Source organism: Oncorhynchus nerka, linkage group LG21 (genome assembly GCF_034236695.1).
Source record: "Oncorhynchus nerka isolate Pitt River linkage group LG21, Oner_Uvic_2.0, whole genome shotgun sequence".
In the NCBI taxonomy this organism is placed as follows: domain Eukaryota; kingdom Metazoa; phylum Chordata; class Actinopteri; order Salmoniformes; family Salmonidae; genus Oncorhynchus; species Oncorhynchus nerka.
In genome coordinates this window covers 17,106,425-17,129,586 of record NC_088416.1, presented here as the reverse complement: position 1 = coordinate 17,129,586, position 23,162 = coordinate 17,106,425, and the positions used below count along the sequence as shown (strand labels likewise).

Sequence of the window (23,162 nt, the reverse complement as noted above, 5' to 3'; positions counted from 1 at the left end):
GAGAAAGAGAGAGAGAGATAGAGAAAGAAAGAACAAGAAAAAGCTGTCACAGACATAGGATGACCTTATTGGGGATGGTTGAGATGACAGTGCAAACTTCCCCCCTCAGCTCCCAGCCCCCCATGAAGTAGGATAAACAATTCCAGAAGTACTAAAAAAGTCCTAGACCATTTTCTACACCACTGCACCCCGTTTCCCCTGCAGATCTGGCTAATTACCAAGTGCCTTCAAGAGCGGCCGCTCACATCACATCATTATGCTCTTTCCAAACTCCTGACACACATATACACACTAACGCACACCAATGACTGTATGACACACACACATATGTAGAGACCACCCCTTCCCCCCTGTTTTTCCATCCATCCATCCATCCAACCTCCACCACCTCCTTCAGATGTAAGTGTCTGTGGGTGTTGGAGCTTAATTACAGGATACCCAAAGCCCAGATGCACGATGACAGTCACATAGAGAGAGAGATGGATGGATGGATGGATTAAGAGAGGGATGGGAAAGAAAAGAGATATTGTAGACGTGGTGAGACAGATGAATGAATGAATGAATGATAAAGAGAGATTCTGAGAAAGAGATGATGAGTCAGAGAGGGATAGAGAGAAAGGGAGATACTGGGAGAAAGAAAGGTGGAATAAGAGAAAGATAAGGAGACTGAAAGAGAGGGATCGAGAGTGATGCTGAGAGAGGGAGTGAGAGACAGAGAAAGAGAGATGAGTCAGAATGAGAGGGATAAAGAGAGGGAGTGTGTGTGTGTGTGTGTGTGTGTGTGTGTGTGTGTGTGTGTGTGTGTGCGTGCGTGCGTGCGTGCGTGCGTGTGTGTGTGTGTGTGCGTGTGTGCTGGACACAATTACATTTTTATGCTTTTTTTGTAATCCTTTTTTCTGATAAAAATGAGTTAATTGCATCCAACGTGGAGCCCAGTTTCATAATTTTACCATATGTCCCAGCTGCTTGCCGTAGTTTTGAAGTAATCACGAAAAAACAGGCCTTATTTTAGGGCATTTTTCACCCTGCCAGGTCCTATTGTTCTATTGAGCACCATGGCACCAACTTGCCTTCCGAATGTTCTATTCCCTATTGTTGTGACGTAGAACAATATTGCCTATTGTTCTACGTCACAATGCCTGCTTTGCTATGGTTGGCAATGAGACCTGCCCACCTTGCTGATAGTTCAAATGTAAACAACAACAATAAATGACTCATGGAACTCTGAAGTCGTCCCATTGCTTCCTATAGGGAAATGTAGGTATGTATGTATATTTTGCCAAATATCTTGCAATGTGTATATTTGGATTTTTTCAAATTGGACACAATTTGAATCATGAGAATCTCCTCTTTCTAATTATGTAAGGCTGGGCAGCGTACTCCATTGTCATCAAACGCTAGCTCTGAAATACCGTTTGCCCTTGGAACGCTGAACTCCCCCCATTGTTTTCCTATGGAGAGGCATGCTGGTATATTTCGCCAGAAATCTCACAATGTCCATATTTGGATTTTTTCAAATCGGACACCATTTGAATCAGGATAATCTCCTCTTTCTAATTACATAAAGTTGGGCAGCGTACTCTGTTGTCATCGATCGCTAGAACAGAAATAGTCAAAAGTTGCAATTTTTCCCAACTTCCTCGTTACACAAACATAAGCACACTTGGCATCATCGAGGTGCGGATGTTTACTTTCTACCCGAGTTGTTATTTTTCAGAACAGATTGTTGTGGTAAAATAAAAATAACAGATTGTTGTGGTAAAATACGGCAAAGCAGCTGGGACATTTTTTGGAGTCATTTAGGCAAAATTGAATTCCAAGCGTCACTCCAGTCAGAAGAGGCTCTGGGAACATTCGATTCCCTTCATCTACTATAGGCCCGCGCAAGTGTTCCAGCTTAGCCAACGTTCTTTTGCCATTTTCCAGCCTTGGGTGAATTTTGACTCATTTTATTGTCCAGCCTAGTGAGGGCAGGAGAGACATGAGACAAAAATAGAGAAAGAGCGAGGGAGGGAGGGGTAAAGAGAGGCAGCGAATGTGAGCGACACTGACCATAGCCGTTGTCGCTGTAGGAGGACGGATGCTCTCCCAGAATGGCCTGGCGTTGTCTCCCCTTCCCTCGCTCTGCAACACAGACAGAATACACAGTGTAAGGCAAATGTAAAGTGACAATGCCACCAGGTGCCAAATGCACATCCATCCACTCAAAATGCATAGACACGCACAGATACACACACGTGGGGACTAACAGACACAGTCATGCACACATAGGACGAACACACACAAGACTAACACACAAGCACATATACACACCTACACATTGGCACATTTGCACGCCAGCCTAGGAATGACTGAAAGCCATAAAACCACACTACGCAAGCAGATTCGATTTAGTAACAGCAAATCTAGACACTGCTTAACACGTTTGGTAATTGGCATAACAACAAAACTATACACTTTTGGTTCAAATTTGGCCTTGTACTTCAAATGACACATTTCTCTTCCTTGGCTGACTGAGCTTGGGTGAATTTCAGAGGAACAATAAAACAGTGTTTTTTGGGGGGGAAGAGAGGTGTGTTAAAATGACCATTAAAATATCACAGTAACAGTTCAATGGCCTCAGGTGGAAACGTTGACCCAGATAGGAGGGAAAATGCATTGACATGAAAAAAGGTATATTAAGCACCCTTCTACCCTAATCTTCTTACTGTGCACCAGGACAAGGACTAACAGAACAAAGACAAGCGTATTTTCAGTCTTTTCCCAAATGCAGTTTACTGGCAGAGACGCAGACAAACGCACTCTAGGTGCTGTCGAACTAAGACTGAAGCATATGCAATATATTAGTTTTTATGTAACGTATCCCAATGAAGTTACAGACTACTATATGGAGCATTGCTGGAAACAGCCTCTGTCATTGTTAGCCTGGTCCCAGATCTGTTTGTGCTGTATACCTCTATGGGGCTTTGTCTGTACAGCACAAGCAGATATAGGACCAGGCTTTCTCACTGCATCCTTTACTCATCAAACAAACGTCATCTAAAATAAAAGCATTCCTTAACATTTTAGTGGTGTTGGGAGAGTTGGGAGTATTTCAATGACATATGCACAACCATCAACTCAGTGAACCCTGTTACTCTGAGGATTTGATAGAAGTGTGTGTGCCAAACTGTGTGTGTATGTGTGTGCACTGTAGAGCATGCAAGTGTGTTCACATGGACATGTCTTTCAGTGCAATGACTCAACCTGTCTTACTTCATTTGAGCATCCTTTTTTCAAAGTCTAACTTCAACAATGCGAGAGAGAACTGGTGCTACTCACACAGACATAAATGGAAGGTGCGGCGCGGCGCTGAGTTAAAAGAACGCATGCCATCCTCCCGCGGCCCACGGGGGACCGAGCTCATGCAGAGCTAAGCTAATTGGTACAAAACGAGTAGTTAGGCAGGCAGGAACCGGTGGGATTGGTGGGTTGCCATATTTGTACAGAAACCACAAAGAAAGTGGAGAGGAGAAGGATTAACTGAGAAGAGGAGGAGTGACCTTGATGCTTGCACTGAGCCGACAGGTTCGCTATTCACCTGACAGTGGCAGAGAGAGAGAAAGAGAGAGGGGGAGGAAGAGAGAGAGACTGTGGGAGACAGTGAGGAGGGAAGAGAGAGAGAGAAAGACAGAGAGAGAGAAAGAGAGGGGGGGAAGAGAGAGACTGTGGGAGAGAGTGAGGAGGAAAGAGAGAGAGAGAAAGACAGAGAGAGAGAGGCCTCTGACAATGACGTCATCCCAGTAGTTGGGATAAATCTATCGAAATTGTATCTTACTTTACAGATAAGGGGTAAGAGATGTGTGGAACACACATGACGTATCTCTCTCGTGTCTTAGCTAAATGTTTAATAAGGCACGTCCCCTGCAGGTGTGAATACACTTCTAGACTTTACTTGTGTTTTGAGGCAATGTTCCTGAGTACCTTCGAGGCAATGTACTCAAAAGAACGAACAAGGGGTTTGAAAGACAACATCCATAAACTACTATGTGATTCTGATGAGAAGAATTACATCTCTTTACACGCTGTCCTTCTCTATAAGATACTGTATATACACCAAACAATTATTTTTGAAGAGCATCTGATATGTTAAGGGGCTCAAGTGCGAATACAGCATTTCAATTTCCCCAAAATGCAAGCTGATTAGGATTTAAATTTACCGTCTGCGGCTCAAGAGGCTTGTGTGGTGCTGTTTTATTTTAATTTCTCTCTGCTTGCACTAAAGAGCTTCCAATTCATTATTATTCAGCCTTTTATCATGTCGGCAGTTTATTTTCAGCCTCTTGCTATTTTTCTAGTTGCTTCTCTGTCTCCTTCCTCTGGTCAATAAAAACAATTGGAAGCTGACCACACATCTTCAGCTCCATGGCAAAAAGTCCTTGACGCCGTCAAAGTCAAACAGACCTTCAAATCCAATATACGGCAAAGCGATCGATTGGAAAGCAGCCCTGGCTTGTGGGTGATATAAGACACTGTTTACCCTCCATTTGTGGAGAGAGAATGGGAATCGGGACTGGCATGTCAATTACACCGTCCAACGGATGTTTAATCAAGCCAAAGTCACACAAGGCAGGCTTTCTGCTTGGTTAAAAACCATGCTCCCATTTATATGAATATAATTATGGGCTGTCTCCCAGTCCCTACCGCTGAAAAACATCCCCACAGCATGATGCTGCCACCAACATGCTTCATTGTAGGGATGGTGCCAGGTTTCCTCCAGACGTGACGCTTGGCATTCAGGACAAAGGGTTCAATCTTGGTTTCTTCAGACCAGAGGATCTTGTTTTTCATGGTCTGAGATGGTCCTAGGTTCCTTTTGGAAAACCCCAAGTGGGCTGTTATGTGCCTTTTACTGAGAAGGGGTTTCCATCTGACCACTCTACCATAAAGACCTGATTAGTGGAGTGCTGCGGAGATGGTTGTCCTTCTGGAACATTCTCTCATCTCCACAAAGGAACTCTTGAACTCTGTCAGAGTGACCATCGGGTTCTTTGTCACCTCCCTGTCCAAGGCCCCTTTTCCCCATGATTGCTCAGTTTGGCCGGGTGGCCAGCTATAGTCTTTGGTGTTTCCAAACTTCTTCCATTTAAGAATGATTTAATTTTTAATTTAAAAAAAATGTTTACCTTTATTTTAAGAACAAATTCTTATTTTCAATGATGGCCTAGGAACAGTGGGTTAACTGCCTGTTCAGGGGCAAAACGACAGATTTGTACCTTGTCAGCTCGGGGATTCGAACTTGCAACCTTTCGGTTACTAGTCCAACGCTCTAACCACTAGGCTACCCTGCCACCCAATGATGGAGGCCACTGTGTTCTTGGGGACCTTCAATGCTGCAGACATTTTTTGGTTCCGTTCCCTAGATCTGTGCCTTGACACAATCCTGTCTCTACCGGCAATTCCATCGACCTCACGGCTTGGTTTTAGCTCTGACATGCAATGTCAACTGTGGGACCTTATATAGACAGGTGTCTGCCTCCCAAACCATGTCCAATCAATTAAATGTACCACAGGTGGACTCTAATCAAACATCTCAAGGATGATCAATGGAAACAGGATGCACCTGAGCTCAATTTCGAGTCTCATAGCAAAGGGTCTGAATACTTATGTAAATAAAGTATTTCTGTGTTTATTTTTTTTTATAAATGTGCAAAAATGTCTAAAAACCTGTTTTCGCTTCGTCATTATGGGGTATTGTATTGTGCGTAGATTGCGGAAAATGAAAAACAATTGAATCAATTTTAGTATAAGGCTGTAACGTAACAAAAATGTGGAAAAAGGGAAGGGGTCAGAATACTTCCCGAATGCACTGTATAATTGTATATCAAATTAATATGCATTGATTCATTGGTGTGGGCTCAGCAAAGGGACAGGGGAATAGGCTCAGCAAAGTCAAGGTCTGTTATTATCAGATTCTATGATGTTTTCACCGATTGAGTTGTAAAATAGATATATGACCAAATGAAAGATTAAAGGGGCGTGGAGGGGGGGGATTAGCAATAGCCCAATATCGATGTTGCTTTATTCTCTGGGCCTACTCAGCACTGACAAATCCAAGGACATGAGCTTGCTCATTGTATTTCAATATTTTGTGTCAGCATTTGTACCATGCAATGTAGGCTACCATGGCCATGGCAAAGGGATGAATGTTTTAATTTTTCAAAGACTTGCTGCATTAGATAAAAACAGCCAATGTTTCCATAAAGATTTATTCAAGGACAGACTGATAGAAGTGGAGGCATATTCATGGGTTGCACCTCCGTCACTCAGTCGCACTGTTGCCATTGTTATCAACGAACGTTCTACAGATGCTGCAGCATATTGATGTCTGATTGTTAATGCCTAGTCTTTCGGAACGGGGGCTAATGACTGTTTAATCAAATGTACATTATAGTGGCCTGGAAATACAATGACATTGCTAAAGTAGACAAATCATTTGTAGAAAACAACTTTGCCATTATTGTCGTCAAGTTTGTTTTAGAGAGATGGCAATTTTGTCATCAGCTACAAATATTTGCCAGAAATAGCTAGCAATGCTAATGGTAGCTTGCTAAAATGTTAGTGCTCTCCCCTCAATATAAAGTTATACTGTATCTAAAGTAAATCTGGCGACATCACAATGATGACAAAAGCTTGTCCTAAAAACGATTTGCCCCCTTTTGAAATGTCATTGGGTTTCAAAGCCATAGTAATGTACTTTAGACTAAATCTTCATCAGTGTCCATTGAGACTGCATTGAGTAGAACGCTCAGCTGGTCATCAGTCCTAAAAGGAACATTCAAAACAATATTGTGACGAAACGTGCCACTCATGAATATATCTGATTTAATCTGTTTTCATAGATAATTTAATCCTTTCTTGACTATGAAAAGCCAACTGACATTTACTCCTGAGGTGTTAAACTATTGACCCTGTTGGTCATCTATGAACGTCTGGAAGAACGATCATGTACTGTTATAATCTCTTTGGAGTTTTAAGCTGGGTATCTGTACAGCACTTTGTGACATCAGCTGATGTAAAAAGGGCTTTATAAAATAAATGTGATTGATTGGTTGCAATAAAATATTGAATTGCTTCTTAGAGCATGTATACACAATCAGATGTCTCTCTTCCTAACTAAGTACGTAAATACATCTGCATGTAAGGTGCTTAAGGTGTAAGGTGGTTGTATTCGGTGCATGTGACTAATAACATTTGATATCTGGATAAGGTAAGGTTGGGGTTAGTGGATAAAATACCATTTGTGATTAAAACGTGAAGGTACTACTAGGCCAGGGTTTCCCAAACTCGGTCCTGGCCCCCCTGGGTGCACGTTTAGTTTTTCGCCCTAGCACTACACAGCTGATTCAAATAATCAAAGCTTGATGATGATTTGGGAAACCCTGTACTGACGACTGGGCCGTAGCCACTCTGACCTGCAGCACTGAGCAGTAGGAGGCGCTAAAGCAACAGCAAGCTACAACACTATACGCACAGGAAGTGGTAAACAGCTAAATCTGACATTTCTATTGGCAATTAATACGTAAAACAAAAGGATATGTATGTTACCAAGGTTCGTTGATGGCACAAGTGCGAATGACTGAAAGAAGAAAAAAAATTTAACAGAGAGGCTATTTTGACTCATTTTAGTTAGGAAATGAAGAAGACTAGGCAGGGACAAAGACTGAGGCCTAATGTTGAAGAGAAAACAACAGACGAAACAACTGGCAAATTGAGATTCATGGCCGATCTTTAAGGAACGAATGTAAAACCACAATGGCGGAACTCATTTCTTGTCACAGCTCATTTCAACTGATTATGGGTCTGTAGAAGTGTGAAGGTTGAAAGGGTTTTGAAATGGTTTGACAACCATGGCTACAGATTTGAGGGTTGCTCTGCTCAACATATTTTAATTTCAGCTCTTTGTAAAACAGAAGTGACATACACAACGCACACACAAATGTTGTATTCATTAGAGCATGCAACGGAGGATGGTTTAAAACGTTTTGCAACAGAGATCTAAAATTAGCGTTTCTTATTGGACAAGTCCAGGTAGTCTCTCCTTGTTCCAGTCTGTTTTCTTCAGTTTGCTACCTAATGAATATGACCCTAGTACAGGAAGAGATTCAGCAGAGAAGGAAGGATATCGTACCTCGCCTGACGAGAAAGGGCTTGGTGTAGTCCCAGCTATCATTGTCGTTGCGGAGGACGTTGAGTCGCGTGGGCTGCATGGGGAGAGAGAGCAGAGCACCGCTGCATGTGTGTTAGGGGTCCACAGGGATCCTGGTGGAGTGTGCGTGAGCACTGTGTGTGTATGTGGGTTTGTGAGTGTGTGTGTTTACCCGAGCGTATTCGATCTTCAGGGTGCAGCAGCCGGCGTATATGTCTGCTCCGTTGAGAGCCGATTTCGCCTTCTGGGCGTTTTTGACCGTTTCGAACGTGGCGACACCATTAAGGAAGAGCAACCGGGAGGATCTCATTGGAATTCAAAACATTGTGTGGCAAACAGAGTAGAATCACAATGACCAGAAGGCAATAACATAGGAGATGGAGCAAGAACTACAAGCCACCCTGCAGACGACTAAGGCTGTTCGCATACTCTTGGGTCACTCAGCCCAATGTAGTTCTGCTTCAGAGAAGCTGTAATCAGCTCAGCAATGGCAATTGCAGATTAGTTTATAGAATAGGGTCCTGTTCGAATCCTCCTAGAAAACATTCTCCTCCTTCGCTTCCTTGTAAGTAATCCCTCATCTGACAAGGCATAACTGGTGCAATTACAATGGAAAGCTTGCTTACATCAATCCATTCATGTCAGATCAGTAATTAGTTGAAGATAGGAAGAAAGGATTCATTTTAAGAGTATTTGAACAAGGCCCTATTCTATAACCTTATTGGCAGTGACTGTGCTGATTACATCTACTCTAGTGTAGCTGAGTAGTGACTGTAGTCTCCAACATCATGACATCTTTTCAAGCTGCTTTGCTTCCAGCTTGCTGACGAGTAGATCGTTATGCAAATTCGGTAGTAAAAGTAAAATGCACTATAAAAACCTAAAAAGGTCCAAAATGTCTCTGTTAAATATAATTGAATTGAAATCTAATTGAAGTGGGCCAAATTGCCTTTCTATTTATCTCTTGTTGAGCCTGTCTTCAAATATTATATGATAAAATGCAGTATGTGATGGTACACCCATTGGAACACACACACACACACACAGATCAGATCAAACACACATGCAACACAGAGCACCTTAGAAACCCCCATTGCCACGGCAACCACATCCCAGTGGCAATAAAACAGGGGTTTTAAGCATCCATCTCGCATAAAACCCAAACCTGAAACAACAGTGACAACAATCCCTTGTCTCCTGAATTCCCATTGGTCAATCTCTGCTCCTAGTGTTACCATTAGCAAGAAACTCTTGATTGATAGCTGTACATGATCCACATAATGAGCCAACTTGGAGACAAAGTGAAATGTCTTATAATGCCAGACAGTAAATATAAACAACTTCCCATTGCGTTACAATGTGATTATAAATAAGGGAACAGTATCAGTACTTCAGTATATCAGTTAAAACCTCCCATTGTTGATCATTTTTCCAAGAAGATACAAAAACTGAACACAAATGTGGTTCACACTCCAGAACTGCATGCACTGACTGGACTACAACATGCTAATTATTACATAGGCTGTTAATCTGATATAAGACTTGCATAATGAAAAGTGTGTTGAAATATGGCCACTAACCCACTACACATACTGGAGGTGTGCAAACCATAATAGACATAGACACACACACACACACACACACACACACACACACACACACACACACACACACACACACACACACACACACACACACACACACACACACACACACACACACACACACACACACACACACACACACAGACACAGACACAGACACAGACACAGACACACACACACACACTGCTTCCGACATATAAGTGAGCGCTGGTGCTGTCAGGTATTTATTCATGCGAAGTGTGTGTGTGCCAGGAGTGTGTGTGTGTGATGCCGAGAGACAGTCATCCATATTTGATGAAGGGCCATCTCGTCCACTGGAATGCTGCTCATGCTGATTCAGTGCTCTCGAGGACCCGGGTCGAGTGGAGTGGGCTCTGCTCCTCTACTCTGAAGCTTTTTACAGCCTGAGTGCGTTTGTGTGTGGGGCCAGCACTAACTGACAGCTTGTTTCCCACTCCAAAATGACATACTGATGCAGGTGTGCATACTCATACAAACCCACAGGGAGACATACACAGACACTTACGCAAAATCACTCATACAGACAGACTCTTGAATCAATACACATGCACATGCTTCCACTCTACATGCATCCTCGGCACAAACCCACCCGTGCATGCACGGACACACACGCCTGCAGTAGCCCAGCTTGACTCCAGAAAGGATATTCCACCATGGCCTGGATTCCATTGCGTTTGAAGATGACAATGCGCAGCACGTTGCCTATGGGATTGCAGACTGTGTACAGAACATCCTAGAAGACAGAAGAGCAATGACTGGGTTCTGACTAATGCTGTAATGAACACAATAATTAGGAACAGTTTCCTAAACGCTTAGTAATTTTTCTAGATGACCCAGACCGACACCACAAATAGAAACTCATTTCTTCTTACTTCTTTTAATTATATTTGTTCATGGATAGAAGATTGGCTGTCAGTTAAACATACATTTTAGACTTTACGTTTTGTGGCTGAGCTGCTGGGTTGCCGAGATAAATAACATACCACATTAGCTACAAGGCTTTCAGGAAATCCAAGCTAAAGTGTTGTAAACTAAATCATTGTAAGCAACACCATTGTAAAGTTAAACCATTGTGAACTTAAACATTGTAAACTATTGTGAACAAAACCATTGCTGAACTATCGCAAACTTAACCATTGCATCATGAACTAAACCATCGTAAGCTAAAATACCATAAGCTAAACCATGGCATTGTGTACTAAACCATGATAAACTAAACCATCGTTTTCTAAAATACCATAAGTTAAACCATAGCATTGTGTAATAAACCATGATAAACTAAACCATCGTTAGCTAAACCATCATAAACAAACCTATCATGAATTAAGACTGAAACCATTGTAAGCCAAACCAAAAAACTATTTTAAATTAAACCATCCTAAACTAAACCATTGTGAACAAAATCCTTGAAAGCTTCCCACTGGACACACCATGTCATTTCAACGTGGAGAATTGGGTGATATTTGGTAGATACGTTGATCAATGTGATTCCAACCTATTTTCACCCACTCAAAAAGACAGCCAAAAGTTTGTTTAATTCCCAATGTGTTATCACTATGCTTTCAACCAGAGAACCCTAACCCTAACCCTAAAAGCACAACCAAATTCTAATGGAAAATCAATGTCTGATTTTTGGTTTAGTTTTCACCTAAATGTGTTTTCACTGTGCTTCAACCATTTAAAAGCACAACAAAGTTCAAATGGGAATATATTTAGTTTAACCCGTTGGATATAGGGGGCGCTATTTAAATTTTTGGATGAAAAACGTTCCCGTTTCAAACAAGATATTTTGTCACGAAAAGATGCTTGACTATGCATATAATTGACAGCTTTGGAAAGAAAACACCTCTGACGTTTCCAAAACTGCAAAGATATTGTCTGTGAGTGCCACAGAACTGATGTTACAGGCGAAACCCAGATAAAAATCCAATCAGGAAGTGCCGCATTTTTTAAAACCGCCTCATGCCAATGACTCCTTATATGACTGTGAATGAGCTACTAATGAGCTTACGTTTTCCACGTATACCCCAAGGTGTCTACAGCATTGTGACGTCTTTGTAGGCATTTCCATTGGAGAATAGCTGTAAGGGACCATATTTGGCAAGTGGTCACATGGTGTCTCCCGGAGAAAATCTTGCGTAAAATACTGAGGTAGCAATTTTTCCAATCACTTCTTATGAGAAAACAATTGCCTCTACGGATATATTATCGAATACATATGTTAAAAACACCTTGAGGATGGATCCTAAACAACGTTTGCCGTGTTTCTGTCGATATTATGGAGCAAATTTTGAAAAAAGTTTGGCGTTATAGTTGAAGTATTTTTCGGTCGATTTGTCAGCCAAAACTGATGAACAAACGGGAGCTTTTTCGCCTACAAAAATATTATTTTTGGGAAAAAGGAACATTTGCTATCTAACTGGGAGTCTCCTGAGTGAAAGCATCTGAAGTTCTTGAGGTAAATTATTTAATTTGGTTGCTTTTCTTATTTTCGTGAAAATGTTGCCTGCTGCCAGCAGAGCCTAGCATAGCATTATGCCATGCTAAACTTACACAACAATGCTTGTCTAGCGTTGGCTGTAACACATATTTTGAAAATCGGAGATGACAATGTTGTTAACAAAAGGCTAAGCTTGTGTTTGAATATATTTATTTCATTTCATTTGCGATTTTCATGAATAGGAAAAGTTGCGCCATGCTAAACTTACACAACAATGCTTGTCTAGCGTTGGCTGTAACGCATATTTTGAAAATCTGAGATGGCAATGTTGTTAACAAAAGGCTAAGCTTGTGTTTGAATATATTTATTTCATTTCATTTGCGATTTTCATGAATAGGAAAAGTTGCGTTATGCTAATGCATTTGAGGCTATGATTACGCTCCCGGATACGGGTTTGCTAGTCGCAAGTAACACAACTTAATGTGTTATCACTGTGCTTGATCTAATAGCACAACCACATGACCTGGATTGTCGTTACCTGAGATGACATTAAAGTACATGGTGGATCGATGCCGTTTGAGTTTTTGTACAGATTATTATTGCAATTGCAAAGATTTCTACAGATCTACGACCCTGAATGCTTTCTATGATTACATGAGAAGACATTTATTGTTACAGTAACCTCATAATGTAGCCATGGATGTGCTACTCATTTTAACCTCTTACGTCGACCCGACACGCATGCGTCCCATCTAGCCATCTGGAAATGCAAATGCACTACGCTAAATGCTAATAGCACTCGTTAAAACTCAAACGTTCATTAAAACACACATGCAGGGTACTGAATTAAAGCTACACTCGTTGTGAATCCAGCCAACAAGTCAGATTTTTTAAATGCTTTTCGGTGAAAGCATGAGAAGCTATTATCTGATAGCATGCAACACCCCGAAATACCCGAAGGGGACGTAAACAAAATAATTAGCATAGCCGGCGCTACACAAAACGCAGAAATAAAATATAAAACATTCATTACCTTTGACGATCTTCTTTGTTGGCACTCCTAGATGTCCCATAAACATCACTATTGGGTCTTTTTTTTCCGATTAAATCGGTCCATATATACCCTAAATATCGATCTATGAAGAGTGTGTGATCAAGGAAAAAACACTGTTTTAAAACGCAACGTCATTTTTTTTTAATTAAAAAAGTTGACGATAAACTTTCACAAAACACTTCGAAATACTTTTGTAATCCAACTTTAGGTATTAGTAAACGTTAATAATCTATCAAATTGATCACGGGGCGATGTGTATTCAATAGCTCCACGTCTTGAAATCATGTTCGGAAATTTCTCATCCAAAACATCCTGTCGGAGACCGGAAGGAATGGGCTCTCTCTTACTCGTTTGAACAAGAAACAAAGCGCAGGCAATTGACAAGACTGGCGACATCCTGTGGAAGCTGTAGGACTTGCAATCTCAGCCCCATGTAATTTGCTTTCTAATAGACAATACATGCAAGTGGCGCATTGATATATTTTCCAGTTTTCAGTGATCAGTTTTTCTTGCGCTTTTCGATGAAACACACGTTATGTTATAGTCACAGCCGTGATTTAACCAGTTTTAGAAACGTCAGAGTGTTTTCTATCCACACATACTAATCATATGCATATACTATATTCCTGGCATGAGTAGCAGGACGCTGAAATGTTGCGCGATTTTTAACAGAATGTTCGAAAAAGTAGGGGGTAGACTTAACAGGTTAGCCTGTTACTCCTACCCCCTACTTTTTCGAACATTCTGTTAAAAATCGCTCAACATTTCACCGCCCTGCCGCAAATCACTCTCACGATAGCACCTTGGTAAAGACAGAATCTCTAAACTTGCATGACAATCGTGTGCCGTATTCTATAGTTGTAATCTCTGAACCCATAAACACATTTCATGCTAAGTAGCTATCTACATTTTCTAAATGTGGTCTGTCACCAGAGATCAGCCTCGATGTTGCGGTGGGTTACTAATTTGTGCCTTTGTAACTGGTTCTTCCTTTGACAGCTATGTCATGATGATGGCGTTCGACGCCATGGAGAGTGCCGACAGGCCGTGACATGCGGCGCCAATGAAGTGGTCCTGTATGGCTCAGTTGGTAGTGCATGGCGCTTGAAACGGCAGGATTGGGGGTTTGATTCCCTGGGCCACCCACATGTAAAATTTATGCAGGCTTGACTGTACGTCGCTTTGAATGAAAGCATCTGCTAAAAGGTATATATATTATTATATTATGGTAATAGTCAGTCACAAATATTAATCCAGTAGGAGCAGCTGCCCAGCCTATTGTTTTTTTCTTATTGTGGATATTACGTTGAAGATCTGATGTTGTTGAAAGGTAAAAATTCAACATATTTTATACAAGGTTTGTCTACGTTGAAAATTGGTTACCATGATGACATAATCCTGTGGTTCAAATGTAACCCCTCAAAACGACAGTTGATGACAGTTCATGACTGTTTTCAAATCCAATGTATTTTTTCACGTATATTCCACATCACAATATGTTGACAAATTACATTGAAACAACATTGATTTAACCAGCTTGTGCCCAGTGGGTTGACTACCGTAAGTTAAACTATTGAAAGCTAAACCATTGTAAACTAAACAATCGTCAACTAAACCATACTGAACACAAATATTGTCAACATTGTAAACTCAACCATTGCACTGAACTGGCATGAAGTTCATGAACTTACAGTGGTGATGGGATAGAGGGGGTTCTGAATGGAGAGGAGCAGGACTTTGTTGCCACTACTGGGGTCATCGGCATTAGTTGGCCGCGTGATTCTCTTACTGGTGGAGTAGTTGAAGAAGGCCTGCTGGCCGGCAATGTAGACAGCTTCGTTGACCCCGCATGTCACGCACTGGTCGGCACTCTCCATGGCTTCAAACTCCACCAGCGCCTGACGCTTGAACGGCATCATCATGACGTAGCTGTCAAACGAAGACCCAGTGACAAAGACACAATTAGTAACCCACCGCAACATCGAGGCTGATCTCTGGTGACTGACAAAATGTAGGAAATGTTGATAGCTACTTAGCATGAAATGTGGTTATAAGGCACACGATTGTTGTGGGAGTTTCGTCATTTTGTCTCATGACAGAGAAAAGGTTTCCCTTTTTATTGGATGCTGTGCAACACTCGACAAACAAATCAGACTGTCATGTAATATCTGTCGAAAACAGTGATCGTGTAAACTACCTGAAACTACCTGTCATCTTGCTGCCAAAGAGGACCTCAATGGAAATAAACTTCATGGCTTTAATGTGTTTTTATTCTCAATCATGTTTTATGTATGTAATGTTGGCTCCGGCTGGAGCAGCCTGATACTTTTAATGATCTAATAAATTCAGTCAATCAATAAATCAATCAACAAACCTTGTTTCAGTCATGTTACAGACATTTGATGAGTGTCAAGCAACAATCCATGTTTTTACTTCTCAATCAATGGGGGGGGGGGGGGATATTACAACAACCTTTGTCACAAAATGCTTTTACCTGGCCTAGCCCCCCAAAAGCAAGCAAAAGGAAAAAAACTCCCTACAAGGAAGCCACATTTTTCCATTGATGTACAATCCATAACCATACTATCATCCTCAACTTTAGAATTAGTAAGCAACAAGTCCTACGTCCAATACATCTCTTAACACAGCTCTCCTTTGGCAACAATCGTATCGATCAGAATCAGCATTCAGGAATCATCTACATCCTGCCACGGGAAACATTCATACACTGATGACCTAGCCAGTGTTTCACTCAGTGGCCCATGTTCAATTTTAGCTCCTCAATTCCCTAGTTAGATATCTTAATGTTTTTCTTATACAGACAATGCAGTGATGGTAAAATAAAAGTAGATGCTCGATTTGTCTCTCAAACCACACTGAGGTAATTGCTTTGTAACTCAACATGTGTGGAGACGCCAGATAGAAACCAAACTCTTTTTAAGTTCTCACCTCTCTTGAGGTGCTGATATTCTGCCCTACCAAGCAAAAAGGCAGTAACTGCTCATTTGGTCAAAAATGAGTTAATGTCATTTTTGCTACATAAAATACATGCTTAATCATGTGGACAATTATCCTGCCTCTATTGTATTGTGTTTTGGAGATAATGGGGGTCATGTTAGCAGTAACTGCATAAAGTTACTGTGAAACCTGTCACGATCGTTTAGAGATGGATTGGACCAAGGTGCAGCGTGGTAGGCGTTTTACTTTTATTTAAATTACACCAAAAAACAACGAAATACAAAAAAGAGCGTAAAGCTACATGCAGTGCAGAAAGCAACTACACACAAACAAGATCCCACAAACTAAAGGTGGAAAAAAGGCTGCCTAAGTATGATCCCCAATCAGAGACAACGATAGGCAGCTGCCTCTGATTGGGAACCATACCCGGCCAACAAAGAAATAGAAAAACTAGAATGCCCACCCAAATCTCACCCCGACCTAACCAAATAGAGAAATAAAAAGGCTCTCTAAGGTCAGGGTGTGACAAAACCAAGGTAAATAAAAGCCTTTTTGCTTGCTAGGGCCACGCATTCTATTTTTGTTGAACTAGAAAGAGTTCAACATAAGTTCAAATAAAATGTCCCCCTGGTTATCCAGTTATGCATTAGGGGGCGCTATTACATTTTTTGGATGAAAAACGTTCCCGTTTTAAACAAGATATTTTGTCATGAAAAGATGCTCGACTATGCATATAATTGACAGCTTTGGAAAGAAAACACTCTGACGTTTCCAAAACTGCAAAGATATTGTCTGTGAGTGCCACAGAACTGATGTTACAGGCGAAACCCAGATAAAAATCCAACCAGGAAGTGCCGCATTTTTTAAAACCGCCTCATGCCAATGACTCCTTATATGGCTGTGAATGAGCTACGAATGAGCTTATGTTTTCCACGTATTCCCCAAGGTGGCTACAGCATTGTGACGTCTTTGTAGGCATTTCCATTGGAGAATAGCTGTAAGGGACCATATATAGCAAGGTGTCTCCCGCAGAAAATCTTGCGTAAAATACTGAGGTAGCCATTTTTCCAATCGCTTCTTATGAGAAACCAATTGCCTCGACGGATATATTATCGAATAGATATGTTAAAAACACCTTGAGGATGGATCCTAAACAACGTTTGCCATGTTTCTGTCGATATTATGGAGTTAATTTTGAAAAAAGTTTGGCGTTGTAGTGGTAGCATTTTCCGGTCGATTTCTCAGCCAAGCATGATGAACAAACGGGAGCTAATTTCGCCTACAGAAATAATCTTTTTGGAAAAAAGGAACATTTGCTATCTAACTGGGAGTCTCCTGAGTGAAAGCATCCGAAGTTCTTCAAAGGTAAATGATTTAATTTGGTTGCTTTTCTTATTTTCGTGAAAATGTTGCCTGCTGCCAGCAGAGCTAGCATAGCATTATGCCATGATAAACTTACACAAATGCTTGTCTAGCGTTGGCTGTAACGCATATTTAGAAAATCTGAGATGACAGTGTTGTTAACAAAAGGCTAAGCTTGTGTTTGAATATATTTATTTCATTAGCGATTTTCATGAATAGGAAAAGTTACTAGGGGTATTTATGTCCGCTGTGTTATGCTAATTCGTTTGAGGCTATGATTAGGATACCGGATCCGGGATTGCTCGTCGCAAGAGGTTATGCTTTATTTTACAGTCAACAACTATTCATCTAGCTAGTATCTTACATTATCTACTAAGAATGGCTGGTTTGGATGATTGGGATTCTAAGATATTATCAGGTGGTCATCCCTATATTATAACTGCATGATAATGCACTACTTAAATTGCAGACAGAGCACACTCCACCTTCATAAATAGCATTGCACAATAAAGCCTCCCCATCATTCTAATGTGAATGCTGTCCTTTGAGGCCACTGTTTGAGTGGAGCTGACAGCTCATGTTCACCGTGTCCCAATATGTCTGCCTATGGCGTACTCGGAGGGACATACAGTATATCGATATTACACCAACCTAAAAATACCGTCGCCCGATTTAAATTCCGACTACATCACCGGGGAACATACTCTACCAGCGCACAAGTCAAGTCCTTGCAATCAAATCCACATCCCATAATACTCCCCAGGTTACAGAAATATCAAGTGACACTGGGATGGATGGTGGCAGGGAGAGATTTACAATAATCACAGGCATATTGGCCCCGTACACATTTGACACAATGGTTGTGATACAACTGCTATGTTTGTGATATAATGGAGAGTTTGTCTACATAAAAAAAGTCTACACAACCATTGGTGCGGTGTCTCCAGAAAATGTGTGCATCAATATTTTGCGCAGAAAAACTCTCCCTTGTGTCACAAGCGTTGTGTTGAATGCATTGTATTTCAGTTGTGCAACTTGAGTGTGTCTACGGGGTCATTGTCTTTTTCCAAATTTCACCGAAATTCACCTCAACTTCAAATACATTTTTTTTTAGATTCTCTAAGTGAACGTGAAGGGACTCTGCAAATAAGCCTCTGCTGTGTATTCCCTGTTGTGTGAGTGCCCCAAATGAGGATTCCCCAGGCAATAAGAGAATCATATGTTTGTCCCCGGAGCAGTTATACCCTTGGGTAAACGTGTGGTCTGATGATAAAAGCAGGCAATTTAGAGGACAGACATGAGCTAAAAATACAGGTCCTAAATGTCAAACAACGTTTTCCAAGCCCTTAATGGTCCTTGTTCTACGAGAAATATGATAACCCGAGAGATTGTTATTGCATTTAAATGCATCAAAAATGGATTTCCAACACTGAAGAAATGGCTAATGGGAGATAAAAATCCAGAAAAAGGGAGTTGTATTCTAAGAGGACAAAGAGTCACAATCCTACTGGCTTTGTTGGAGAAAAACAATCAGACTGCACACAGGGAAAAAATATGCATCTCAATACATTCTGTTGATGCATTCAATCAGTGAGCTGCTCAGACGCAGAATAGTATTAGAATACTAACTGACATGTTTAGTCATTTAGTAGTTGGCTTTTCCTGGTAAGTGAAAATTCAGTTACAATAAGTGCCACTCTGAACTATGAATACAGTTATGTAATGGACTACCGTTCTATAGTACATTTAAAATAATCATACGCACATGCATCCATGTAATGGAAATCAGGCAAAGGATTGTCCCTCAAAGCAGAACAGACAAGAAGAAACATCACCTACCAGATGTTGCCAAACTTCTCCAGGGCCTCCACCAGGTCCCCCTCCACCACTGACTCACAGAGCCCCCGCACGTGGACCACCGGAGAGGGGGCGATCCTGTGGGCATCCTCCCCATTGTCCTGGAGGAGAGAGGGGGGGACACCGGTCAAATTGGGTTGAAAGGTCAAATGAGGTATACCACATGGATACATAAGAAGGCCGCTTTCACAGCCAAGAAGGTTTAACATAATGTAAATGTAACCAAACATCAAAGTCATCGTCAGCATTGGCACTGAGCGCCTTTGACATGCTTTTGGAGTGCACACGGAGTGAAATCGCGACATGTTCTCTTGTCAATCCCAACACGCTTTTCTGAATGTTTATAGTGAATTTGTTTGTGTTTTGTGGCAATGTTTGATTTGGTTTGGTTTGAATGACTTCAATCATCTTCTTTTTCTTTTTTCACTCATTATTGAGGCCTAAGGAAATTCCGCCTCTTCAGATTCTTTGACACGAGAGCCACTTACAGACCGGCAAGCAAATACAGCGCCTTCAGGAAGTATTCAGACCCCTTGACTTTTTCCACATTTTGTTACTTTTACGGCCTTATTCTAAAAGGGATTGAATAAAAAAAATTCATCAATCTACACACAATACTCCATAATGACAAATTGAAAACTGGTTTCTAGAAATGCTAGCAAATGTATTACAAATAAAAAACAGAAATACCTTATTTACATAAGTACTCAGACCCTTTGCTATGAGACTCGAAATTGAGCTCAGGTGCATCTTGTTTCCATTGATCATCCTTGAGATGTTTCTACAAAGGCACACACCTGTCTATAAAAGGTCCCACAGTTGACAATGCATGTCAGAGCAAAAACTAAGCCATGAGGTCAAAGGAATTGTCCGTAGAGCTCCGAGACAGGATTGTGTCGAGGGACAGATCTTGTGAAGCAGCATTGAAGGTCCCCAAGAATACAGTGGCCTCCATCATTCTTAGATGGAAGAAGTTTGGAACCGCCAAGACTCTTCCTAGAGCTGGTCGCCTGACCCAACTGAGCAATCGGGAGAGAAGGGTCTTGGTCAGGAAAGTGACCAAGAACCCAATGGTCACTCTGACCGAGCTCCAGAGTTCCTCTGTGGAGATGGGAGAACCTTCCAGAAGGACAACCATCTCTGTAGCACTCCACCAATCAGTCCTTTATGGTAGGGTGGCCAGACAGAAGTCACTCCACAGTAAAAGGCACATGAAAGCCACTTAGAGTTTCCCAAAAGGCACATAAAGGACTGTCAAACCATGAGAAACAAGATATCTGGTCTGATAAGTCTTTGGCCTGAATGCCAAGCGTCACATATGGAGGAAACCTGGCACCATCCATCATGCAACAGAGACTGGGAGAATAGTCAGGATCGAGGGAAAGATGAACGGAGCAAATACAGAGAGATCCTTAATGAAAAACTACTCCAGAGCGCTCAGAACAACGACCCTAAGCACACAGGGTTCACCTTCCAACAGGACAACGACCATAAGCATATACAGCCAAGACCATGCCGGAGTGGCTTCGTGACAAGTCTCTGAATGTCCTTGAGTGGCCCAGCCAGAGCCCTGACTTGTACCCAATCGAACATCTCTGGAGGGACCTGAAAATAGCTGTGCAGTGACACTCCCCATCCAACCTGACAGACGAATGCACTGTACTTCATTCATTCATTTTAGGCGAACAACTTGAGGCCCTCTTAGTAGAACTACTGATTTTCAGAGGGGCCGTTGTCCAGCAGAGGTGAAAGAGCGAAAAGCAAAGACATATACCGATTAGAAGAAGGAAAAGAGGGATCTGAATAAGGGATCTGAATACTTTCCGAATGCACTGTACAGTATATCATGGTCTGTCACACAATCTAAATGTAAACATAATTTATACCCAACTCTACTGCAAGCCTTCAGACTGTGGCCCCTTGTCTTGCAGCTGGATGTTGTTAAATCGCAGCACATGCTGTTAATTCATACAGTGGCTTCACAATTCACCCACCCTTCACGCTTGTTTCAAAGTGAAGAAAATATGCTAATGATGAAAATCTTTAGGGGGAAGGACTTCTGAAATAGCAACTTGCAGAGCATTCAAATCACTTTGTAAATTGTTGCGCAACATCTTTGAAAGCTCTGTTTGAAAATTCATGAAAGTAGAGGGAAAACATATTTGAACGCTCACTGATACATTCATGTTGGACTGGCTATTCAGGCATTCAAATATGTATGTTGAAATATAAAATAAAAGTTTTGCTTATATGCTGCACAGATGAACCATGAAAATGCAGCAAAAGCCAATACCTAAAAATTACACAATTAATCTGCGAATTGAACGCTGTACCTTCAAAAAGCTTTTCTTAGTCTCCAATTAAATTGGAAAAAGGATTACAAACAATGATGCAAAGCACATAAAAAATAAAAAAATTAAAAGTAATTATCCACTAAAGACCGCTAGGAAACGAGAGGTGTAAAATTGGGGAGACCAATATGAAATTACAATTACCCCTTCAAAATGAATGAATGACCTCAGCCCGATTTTAAGTAATTAGATTTTTTCATATTCACAATGAACCAAAAAAACAGCAGCTGCAGTGAACAGGTTATAGCATCCATTCGTATAATCTTCGAAATGGATATAATTTGTCTGAATTAAGAAACAAGTCACCCTGATGAGACTGGAGCCTGTACTGTACATAAGAAAATAAGCTAACAGTAATTGTAATCAGACTGCAAGGCGTCTGCTCTACAACAAAACAGATTGTCTGACATCCAGTCTCTCGTTTTCTTAAAACAACTTGGGCTGCCTTGTATCCACCATAGCCCGGCTTGGAGAAACCGCATCGACAAGGACCACAAGCACGTCCGAGGCAACCAATTGCTTGGCCCTCTTCTTCGTTCAACGCTAGCTCTTCCAGAAGCCCAGGACGGTTGATTTACGGGAGCTGTCCGTCGCGATGAATTCCTCCAGTCTAGTCCTCTATGCGCTCTGGGACAATGCCGAGCCCCACACCACTCTACTTCAGACACAGAGACAAATTGAATCCTCGCCGACAGTCACTGTGCTTAATAAAATGAGATTAATTTACAATTGACCACATTCTTACCCCCAGCCCTAGATAGGCTGTGTCCCGATTCACTTGCCAAGTTAAATAAAGGTTAAATATATATATATTTTTAATTCACCACCTTTCACCACCTTTCTTCAAGTATGTACTTGCACACTTTCTTCCATGGATTTAACAAGGATGGAAATTCCCTACAGCCAATGCTTACACCGATCATTAGCTTTTAAATCCATGACGGGAGTTTGTGAGTGCAAGTGTAGAGAAACAGGACACAGACAAACATCCCTAGAAATGACAACCACAATCCATGGACAGTGTTTGTCTGAAGAAGAACTTCAATTCAACATGTAGCTCAACAAAAAGACATTGATGTATTCATATCCTGGTGATCTGTTTTAATGCTCAGGATATTGGAGAGTGGGGGAAAAAAAACATGCAAACTGTTGCCTGTCACAGTGGTAAAGGAAAAAATAGAATAAGTGGTGTGCTTTTCGCTGTGGTAAAATTAAGCATAGAAACTATTTCAAAGCCACCTTTTGGCCCTCGAGCAGTTGCTATTTGGAAAATATCTGAGCTGTCTTCTTTTGATGCCTGCACTTGAACACAGTCAGGCATACCTAC

At 41.3% G+C, this 23,162-nt stretch overlaps 1 protein-coding gene across 1 annotated transcript in view; it reads right to left on the bottom strand.

Moving 5' to 3' along the window:
- The window catches only part of LOC115103980 (heterogeneous nuclear ribonucleoprotein L-like), a 52,661-nt gene that overhangs the window by 9,793 nt on the left and 19,706 nt on the right, over positions 1 to 23,162 (bottom strand). Inside the window, exons 2-7 of the mRNA XM_029625081.2 lie at positions 19,467 to 19,585; positions 14,999 to 15,236; positions 10,461 to 10,546; positions 8,361 to 8,457; positions 8,171 to 8,243; positions 2,053 to 2,124 (exon numbers count right to left, since the gene is read on the bottom strand). Coding sequence (XP_029480941.1) covers positions 2,053 to 2,124; positions 8,171 to 8,243; positions 8,361 to 8,457; positions 10,461 to 10,546; positions 14,999 to 15,236; positions 19,467 to 19,585 — 685 coding nt within the window. The remainder of the gene's footprint in view (positions 1 to 2,052; positions 2,125 to 8,170; positions 8,244 to 8,360; positions 8,458 to 10,460; positions 10,547 to 14,998; positions 15,237 to 19,466; positions 19,586 to 23,162) is intronic.